Here is an 8,593-nt window from a genome sequence, read left to right on the forward strand (position 1 = left end):
GTCAAATCTCCGTTTTCTCTCTTTGATTCAGATCTCTCCCTCTCTTTCTCTATATCTTTTTCTTCCTCTCTCCACCCCCAAAATTTCCCCATTTTTGTTGGAAAAAAAAGGGATTTTCATTTTCTAGAGAAGATAAAAATGGACGCTTTGGATTCAGTATTCGATCCGCTGAGAGACTTCGCCAAGGATAGCGTTCGTCTTGTCAAGAGATGCCACAAGCCCGATCGGAAAGGTAAAATTTTTATTCAATTTTGATTATTTCAGCTGCGATTTTTTTTCTTTTCCTTTTTGTATTTGATTTTGGATTGATGATTTTTTTTTTTTTTTTTGGATTTCAACTGCAAATTTTTTTCTTTTTTTTTTGGTATTTTATTTTGGATTGATGATTGTTTTGTTTTTGGCTGGTAGAATTTACGAAGGTGGCGACGCGGACGGCGATCGGGTTCGTGGTGATGGGATTTGTGGGGTTTTTCGTGAAATTGATCTTCATTCCCATTAACAACATCATCGTGGCAGCTTCTTAATCCCTAATAGGTATTCTCTTTTCCATTTTTCTGAACAATTGTTTTGATTATAGTGCAATTTTTTTTTTTACCTTTGTGGATTATTGATTTAATCACATAAAATTGGATTAACCATCTATTCGGGGAAATATGCTTATCTGGGATGAATTAATTATGCTGGATATCTCAATAATGTAGGAGTTAAGAAACAATTTGGACTATTATTTTGGAGTTGACTAAGGATATAGTAATTGGGATTAGGGAATTGGTATTGGAACTAACAAATTTGTTAATTGACTTATGTGACCATGTGAAATGACAAGGTTACCCATATTTTTTTGTTCCACGTACTCCATTTTCTTTTATTAAGGCAGTAATTATAGTGAAAGATTTGGTCTATTTGTATTTTTACATGATTAGATAAGTCAGGGAGGAGTGCCATTTCTAATCATAGGAGAAGCCTTTATGCCTTGGAAAATTGTCAGTACTGATCTGATCAGTTGCTGAAGAATGATGGAATTTGTGATCTTCTGTACTCGTGGATGGGACTTTTTTTCTATGGTTTTGGTGGGGGGAAAAGAAAGAGAGAGAGGGGGGGGGGGAGAGTAAATGCGTCACAAGTCCTAGAAGATCAGGTTTTCTCTGCTTAAAAAATTGAATATTTCCAAAGTGTCATTCACAAATTAAAGCTTTTGTCCCCACAAAAAGTTTCAAAAGATTTGTATTCCACACCTAAATATAGATAGGTGTATAAGTCCATCCATCAAAATTAATTTTCTGCGGCTGTTATGTTTGTACTGTTGGATTTACTGTTCTTTTCAAACTGTTAATAAGTTATCTAAAAAAATGGATGTGGAAAATGGAAAAGGAAAAGGAAATTGTGTTGATTATTTGGAAGTGTCATGATAGCTTGTTATGCTCTTAGCCACTTGTGCTGGTAGTTTAGTCAGATTGTTACTGAATATGCTAGTTAGAGGTCTTGTGAAGTTTTGTGTTTCTACAAGCAGACTCTGGTTGTGGCTAAGTATCTAACTTTGGTTTACTCTTGTGGCTAAATGGGATGTTCATGCATGTGGCATTGTTTTATTGGTAGCTTGAGCCTGATGTGCTGATACTTCTAAGTCTGTTCATTTGGTAAGAAACATGACTGTGTCATAGAGCTAATTAAACAGGTTTGAAAATGGGCTTATCTCTCCCTAGTTTGAAATTGAGGAGGGAGATATGGTAAAAGGGTCTCCAATTTTTTATGCTTCTTTTCGCCCTTAGGCTCTTGAGGATGAGAATAAAGGCCTAAGCTCCCGTTGACTTGGTGAGAGAGCAGAAATGCAAAATTCTAAAATGAGATTCCCTGTGACTTTCAATGTATTCATACTCCTCTCATTTCTTGTAACAGAGAAAGTAATGTACATTCGAGAATATTTACCTGGTTGACGAAGTTGTTTCCTTCTCCCTCAGTTTTAGTTAACATCATTACATCAGGGTGTTAAAATGATCACTGATTTGTGTGATTTTATGAGTTGGGTGTCTTAATTAACCTTTTCCCTCGACAAATTTGGGCAGCTGAATTTCTCTTGATGGATATAAAGGTTTACTTTATAGGGATGCTCAGACTGCTCATGTGTGGAGGACAAGAATTTAATTTTTGTTTGATATTTCCGGAGGCCACTCCTGTGAAATCCCTAGGATTCAAGAATTTTGTTGTTAACTATTGAAGTGGACTTGTGTATTGTCTGTGCTGACAACTACCTGGTGACATGTTAGAGTTGAAATATGAATGAAAGTTAGTCTGTATTGTCTTGTGTACTTATTAGAGTTGAAATATGACTGAAAGTTAGTCAGTATTTGTTGCTTGATGCATGTATTGTCATGTGTACTTATTAGAGTTGAAATATGCCATGTTAGAGTTGAAATATATGACTGAAAGTGGACTTGTGTACTGTCTGTTCCGACAACTACGTTATTTTCTTTCAAAAATATTTACTTTTAATTAACGAGGAAGATGTTTTTGGTTTTTTGCTGCTGAAGTAAATGAATGTTTGTACAAGTGATTCATTTAATTCATTCTATGAATATATGTTATAGTTTTTTCTTTCTTAATTTTCCTTGAATCAGTTTCTCTTATATGTGTAATGTACTTTTTTTATTTATAATGAATGCTCTGACATTTTTCATATATTTATTTCTGCATGGGAACTTAGTCAATTCATGGTTCTGTGACATTTTATCAGCCTTGGCTAAGTTTGTTTAAGGTTGAATCGATGAATATCCGGCACAAGCTTAAAGTAATGTCCATGCTTATTAAGAAATTAATAAAGGTGGAACAAAAACAATTTGGCCACTTTGCCTGGCTTGTTTGTAGTCCCAGATATTTTGGGTCACGTTTTACTCAATTGCAACTTGAAGAGATGTTTTTGATGGCTTTAACAGTTCACATTTAATGCTTGCTTAATTTATACTATTTAAAACTAGACGTGTGCGTTCCATTCAAGTAGGTTGTTCTGATATTTCTAGATATTGTTTTGCTAACTTTCCACTTTCTTTATCTCTTTTCAGGTAGCAGCTTTTGCCTTGAGGAACTTGGATTTACTTTTTTGAGGAAAGTTTGCTTAGTTGTAGTTCTAGTCCCTTGGGATTAGGCTAGAAGAATGTACTTTGATTAGTGATCTTGAACTTGTATTTTTTACTGATGGAAGTACTAGTTATTAAATTCCATTCCTACAGTTCAGTTAGCTCCCCTGCTTTTGCATTTTGCTCACTCTATGCAATTAATTGATAATCCCCAAGCCTTTCTCCGTGTTGAAAATTAAGACTCTGAAGTTTTGCGGTGGTGCAAAAACCTTATGTTCTGTTTGATATATTTTATATGGTTTTTTCCTCCTACCTCTATTCTTGCGTATGAGCCCGCGGTGAAGTTTAAAATCCGTGCTTGTAAATTTTTTGCCAAGGATGGATACATGACCACAGAATATGGTGCTTACCAGATTCCTAGCGTTCGTGTATTCTGCTTATTGATGACCAGTAAGACAGAGGTCATCACTGTTTTGGCTGTGCCATTTTTCCGGAAGTCAATTGTTTGTTTCTCTTTCCTTTGAGGACCTGCATTTTTTCAATTAAAACTTCAAGATTCCTTGTTGTAGATAAGGCAATTTGAGTTTGTTTGGATAAGAGTTTATTTGGATGATTTATTTGAAATAATTACTGGAGCATTTTTTATGATATGATGTATGTGAAATAAAAAGGTGATTGAGATGATAAAAAGATTATTAGAATTTGTGAAACAAATTATTTTATCTCAAAACATTTCAATCTAAACACACCCAAGTAAGAAAACTGAATCTTGTCTATTGTTGTTGGCATCTTAAAAGTTAGTTGTGATCTTGAAATTCAAGATAAAAAATCGGATTATCTGTTTCAGTGTTTCGTCATTGAAAAATAGGGAGAGGACTGCAAAGAATGCATGGATATACCAACAATTCTATAGGAGGTGCGTTGTTGCAAGTAGGGTGACGCAGACGCTGAGTCAAGTAACTCGACTCGAGCTCGCCAGCTATTGGGTCAACAGTTTGACTCAAATTCATTTTGACCGAATTTGAACTCGAGTTTGAGCTTCTTGTTTAAGTTTACGAGTCGAGCTCAAGTTCCAATATTATAATATACTCCCTCCGTCCCACTTTGATAGTTCTGTTTCTTTTTTCACACAGTTTAAGAAAAAATAGTTAACTTGTTGGAAAAGTAAATTTAGATTGCTATTTTCTTAAAATACCCTCACATTAAATATGGTACAACTTTATGAGAATTTGAATTGATGGTAAAAAACGAATCAACTTTCGGGGTAGGTTTATAGTAACAACTACTTACATTGAATAAGGGTATTTTAGGGAAATTAAAATACAACTACATTCTTTAATTGGAAAGTGGACTACAATTTGGGACAGATGAAAAAGGAATACAGGACTATCAAAGTGGGACGGAAGGAGTATATATATATATTTAATCTTTTTATATTTATTATTGTAAAATGTTAATAATATCCTTTATTTAAAATTATACGTAAAATATTAATTTTTATTACATGAGTTGATTAGACTTGAACAGGTTCAATTAATCTCGATTACACTAGAATAGACTCGATTGAGTTTGATTTGACTCGATTAGATTTAATTAAATTCGAGTTCAAATTCAAGTACGATAAACTAAAGTCGAGCTCGAATTTGACCTCAACCTCTAAAAGCTTGACGAGTTCGAGCTCAATTATTTTTATCTCGAGTTGAGTTCGAGTAGTGCACTATTCGAGGTTGACTCGATTTTAAGCACCCCTAGTTGCCAGGGTAAACTAGATAGAGTGTATGTTGATACACGTCACTTGTCCCATTTTGTATGGAAATCTATTAGAGTCCGTAGAAACAAGGGATTACTTTTTTTTCGAACAAACGATAACAATTTATAGATATCAACACTTGACCTTACAAGGATTAGTTACAAAAAGGGGATACTACCCTCATATCCTTCTTAACTAAGTCAGTCAGCCATATTGGGAAATCATGCTCCCAGTCAATATCATGTATTAGCTTTACTGCATATTGTGCTAGTGCATGGCTGATTTGATTTTCAGTTCTAGGGATAAACACAAAAGAACATCTTTCAAAGCCTAAACTAAGTTCCTGTACGTCTTCTAAGATAGTTGCAGTACTGTAGTCATACTCACTGCATCTATTGATCTGCTCAACCACTGATTTGCAGTCTGTATGGATTATAATTTTTGTCCATCCTGCTTGTTTAGCCATCAGTAGAGCACTTCTTATGGCAAGAGCTTCTTCTTTGCTTGCTGTCCCCTTCCCCTGTGTGACAATTCCTTTAGCTTTCATTATCTATCCTTTCCAATTCCTTGCTATTATCCCTTGTCCTGTCCTAACTCTTTTTGCTGATATAGCCGCATCTGTATACAATTTTATCTCTTCCTTCCTTGGCCGCTCCCTATTGGTGGATATGTCTTTGTTCATCCTCCCTACGCTCACCTTCTGTTCTGGCTCCCTTTCCTGTTCAAACTCTAGCCACTCATCTTGTGCCTTCCGTACCGTTTTGAATGGATCCTGGTTTGCCTGTTCAAAGATTTTTTTGTTCCTGGCTTTCCAGATTTGCCAGAGGATATTAATGGTGAGACTTACTCTATCTTGACCTTGATTCATTGAAAGCGTTTGGGTAACTTTCTCCCACCAAATCCAAAAATTCTGTTGTTTTTCATGTAACCCATCCCATCTTACCGGTGCCAACTTCCATCCTTCCACTGCATTTTCACAGAAGAAAAACAGATGCTCAATGGTTTCCATGTCTTCTTCACAGCAGCCACATCTTCCTTCTCCTCTTCCTAGCCTTTTTGACAGCAATTCGTTGACAGGTAGACAGTTTTGCAAGCATTTCCACATGAACTGTTTTAGTTTTGCCTTCACCTTCATGTGCCATAACTTCTTCCACACACTGTGTTTTCGTATCTCCCAACTTGTCTCTGCATCATGACCTCTCTTACTACCTGGTTTGACTTCCTGTTGTCGTGCTACCGCATAACCCGTCTTTACAGTGTATATTCCTGATTTGGAATGGCTCCAAACCAGCTTATCCTTTCTTCTTCCCATGCTTGTTGGGATGGCTTTGATGAGCTCAGCATCTTTTGTACTAAACCACTTGTGGATAAGTTCAGTTTTCCACTTCCCTTCTTCTATCAGCTCGTTTACCCATTCCAACTTGCATTCCACAGGTTTTGTGTCTGATACAAAGCCATTTTCTGAACCAGCTATCCATCTGTCACCCTATATACGCACAGACCAGCCGTCCCCAATTCTTTTCCAAAGTCCAGCTAACAGCAGTGATGTTGCACTCTGGATGCTCTTCCAACACCATGAAGCTGAGTTGGAGGGATTTTTTTCCATCCAATTTGCGTCCTTCATGTACTTTGCCTTCATTACCTTGCTTACTAGCAAATTTGGAGCTGTTAAAAATCTCCAAATTTGCTTAGCCAGCAAGGCTGAGTTGAAAGCCTCTAAATCTCTAAAACCTATTCCCCCTCTTCCCTTCACTTGTGATCATGGTTCAAAGTCACGGTCGCGGTTGTGGTCGCGGCCCGGAACGTTCCACATCGGTCTCGGCATATCGGTCGCGGTTTCGGTGAGACGTAAATTTTAAAGTATTTAATATTCTAAAAATTATTAATAATATAAAAAAGTATGCTAAATAAAAATAATTAAAAAATAGTAAAAGAAACGGCCAAGTCAATCCGTCACGGTGTGACTCGGCTGATTTCTCGTCTTGACTCGGGATAACTCGGAGTGACTCGGTGTGACTCGCCGAGTCAATCCGTTACGGTGACGACTCGACCGATTTCTCGGCGAGTCAAGTATTTCGGTATCGTTTCGTCACGGTATCGTATCGGTAGGGGCCGAGACGGTGACGACTCGGCCGAGTCGTCTCGGTCTCGGCCGAGACTTCGAACCATGCTTGTGATAGCTTCTTCCAACTAGCCCAATGTACACAGGTGTCTTGTTCTCCCTTCCCCCACCAGAATCTCGCTATTTGACCTGTGATTTGTCTGCACAAAACTCTTGGGAGTCTAAAACAGGCCATCACATATGTTGGCATGTCTATAATCACTGATTTGATGAGAATCTCTTTACCCCCTTGACTCAGTAGTTTTTGTTTCCAACCTTGCAGCTTGTTGTTGATTTTGCTCTTTACAAATGCAAAAACCTGTGTCTTAGATCTTCCAATTGCCATTGGGAGTCCCAAATAAGTTCCATTCCTTGCCTCTTTAATGTTCCCCAATTCCTCCATCACCTCATTCTTCCTCTGGTCAGTAGTATTCTTGCTATAGAAAATAGCTGATTTGTCGAAATTTACCACCTGCCCTAATGCTTGACCGTACATTTCCAAGATGCTTTTGACCTTCCTCGCCTCCTGCTTGGTTATGAAAATCTTGTAAGACAGTTCTTTAATTACCTCTTTACGTCGTATGCACTTTTTTCAATAAGGTTGGAACTAAAATTTTTTTCTAAAAACACCTCCAAACACAAAACACAAATTCTTAACCACTTGGACGAATAATAAGGTTGGAGGTCATATCAGAACCGGAAACTAACAAAACCTAAGGGGAGGGAGGGAAGAGGCGGGGGAAGAGGGACACCTCAATCCAGTCCATAAAAAAGGATAAGGAAACAAATGATTAAATTTAGCTAAGGGTATAAACGAGTTGGATTATGATGTAAGAATATTTATAAAATGACTATTCCACCCTGAAATGGACTGAAATGGACTAAAATGGAGCTTGTGAGTACCAAACTTCTTGTACTTGTGATTTGTTACCATAAAATTTTACGAAAATCAAGTGACGAAAGGAAAATTTGCAATAAAGATAGCATTAGCCTTTCTTTGATTTGAAATTCTTCTAATATTAATCTTTTTAAAATAAAGATAGCATTAGCAGCGATCATACAGTAATATATTCTTCAAATAACTCTACATGTTGGGAGTAAGAGTATCTAGCCTTTCTCTTATGTCCTTAATGTTTTAGTTTGTTCTCTTTCTTGGCTGGTCAATAAAATGGGCTGCAACATTTCCTTGCGTTCACATCACATTACATTTTAGCTTCCACAACAATGTCAAACCAAACTGTAATCTTCATTCTCTTTGAACTTTTAGGATGTTCTCACCTGTTGCCACTACTAGACCAAACTTTACTTGGTGGTTTAATGTATTGCTGAATCTTGAAAGGATTAATGGCATAAGGACCAAAATTGTGTGTATTCTACATGAGCATTTGATGTTGTTCTTAGGTTCTGTTTCTCAAAGTTACCTTTTGGTGATCTTAGTGAATTTTCAGGGTATCATGCAGCTTATAGCTTTTGATGAGAGCTACTTGATGATCCATAAGTTTACTTTTCAATCATTAGAGAAGAGTTGAATAAAAATATTTGGCTACTTACCAGGATTTCTGCGAACTATAACCATCATATATGCTGGAAAAGGAGAATGTTTCCATGATTCTCCAAAATGCATAAACTCCTGTTTGATATCAGCAGAGAGCATAGCTGTTTTTGCTGTTC

At 36.8% G+C, this 8,593-nt stretch overlaps 3 protein-coding genes across 3 annotated transcripts; 1 reads left to right on the top strand and 2 right to left on the bottom strand.

Moving 5' to 3' along the window:
• Nucleotides 1-3,232, top strand: LOC113722640 (protein transport protein Sec61 subunit gamma-1). The gene is made up of 3 exons (XM_027245908.2): nucleotides 1-232; nucleotides 409-534; nucleotides 3,057-3,232. Exons 1-2 carry the CDS (start codon nucleotides 139-141, stop codon nucleotides 522-524), a joined length of 210 nt encoding a protein of 69 aa, XP_027101709.1. The 5' UTR covers nucleotides 1-138; the 3' UTR covers nucleotides 525-534; nucleotides 3,057-3,232.
• A 1,743-nt stretch (nucleotides 3,233-4,975) lies between these two features.
• LOC140006362 (uncharacterized) lies at nucleotides 4,976-5,368 on the bottom strand. The gene has a single exon (XM_072048175.1). The coding sequence runs from the start codon at nucleotides 5,366-5,368 to the stop codon at nucleotides 4,976-4,978; it is 393 nt and encodes a 130-aa protein (XP_071904276.1).
• Nucleotides 5,369-5,371: 3 nt separating this feature from the next.
• On the bottom strand, nucleotides 5,372-7,418 carry LOC140006364 (uncharacterized). Its single transcript, XM_072048176.1, has 2 exons — nucleotides 7,242-7,418; nucleotides 5,372-6,307 (listed from the first exon to the last, which is right to left on the bottom strand). Exons 1-2 carry the CDS (start codon nucleotides 7,416-7,418, stop codon nucleotides 5,372-5,374), a joined length of 1,113 nt encoding a protein of 370 aa, XP_071904277.1.
• Between the last annotated feature and the right edge of the window lie 1,175 nt (nucleotides 7,419-8,593).

This window comes from Coffea arabica, chromosome 5e (assembly GCF_036785885.1).
Source record: "Coffea arabica cultivar ET-39 chromosome 5e, Coffea Arabica ET-39 HiFi, whole genome shotgun sequence".
In the NCBI taxonomy this organism is placed as follows: Eukaryota; Viridiplantae; Streptophyta; class Magnoliopsida; order Gentianales; family Rubiaceae; genus Coffea; species Coffea arabica.

What these genes read in the sequence shown, in the direction of transcription:
- LOC113722640 (XM_027245908.2), top strand. Translation starts at nt 139, where the DNA reads ATGGACGCTTTGGATTCAGTATTCGATCCGCTGAGAGACTTCGCCAAG. An exon ending in CCACAAGCCCGATCGGAAAG is followed by an intron (nt 233 to 408) that starts GTAAAATTTTTA and finishes TTTGGCTGGTAG; the next exon opens with AATTTACGAAGGTGGCGACG.
- LOC140006364 (XM_072048176.1), bottom strand. Translation starts at nt 7,418, where the DNA reads ATGTACGGTCAAGCATTAGGGCAGGTGGTAAATTTCGACAAATCAGCT. An exon ending in TTGGAAGATCTAAGACACAG is followed by an intron (nt 6,308 to 7,241) that starts GTTTTTGCATTT and finishes GTGCGTATATAG; the next exon opens with GGTGACAGATGGATAGCTGG.
- LOC140006362 (XM_072048175.1), bottom strand. Translation starts at nt 5,368, where the DNA reads ATGAAAGCTAAAGGAATTGTCACACAGGGGAAGGGGACAGCAAGCAAA.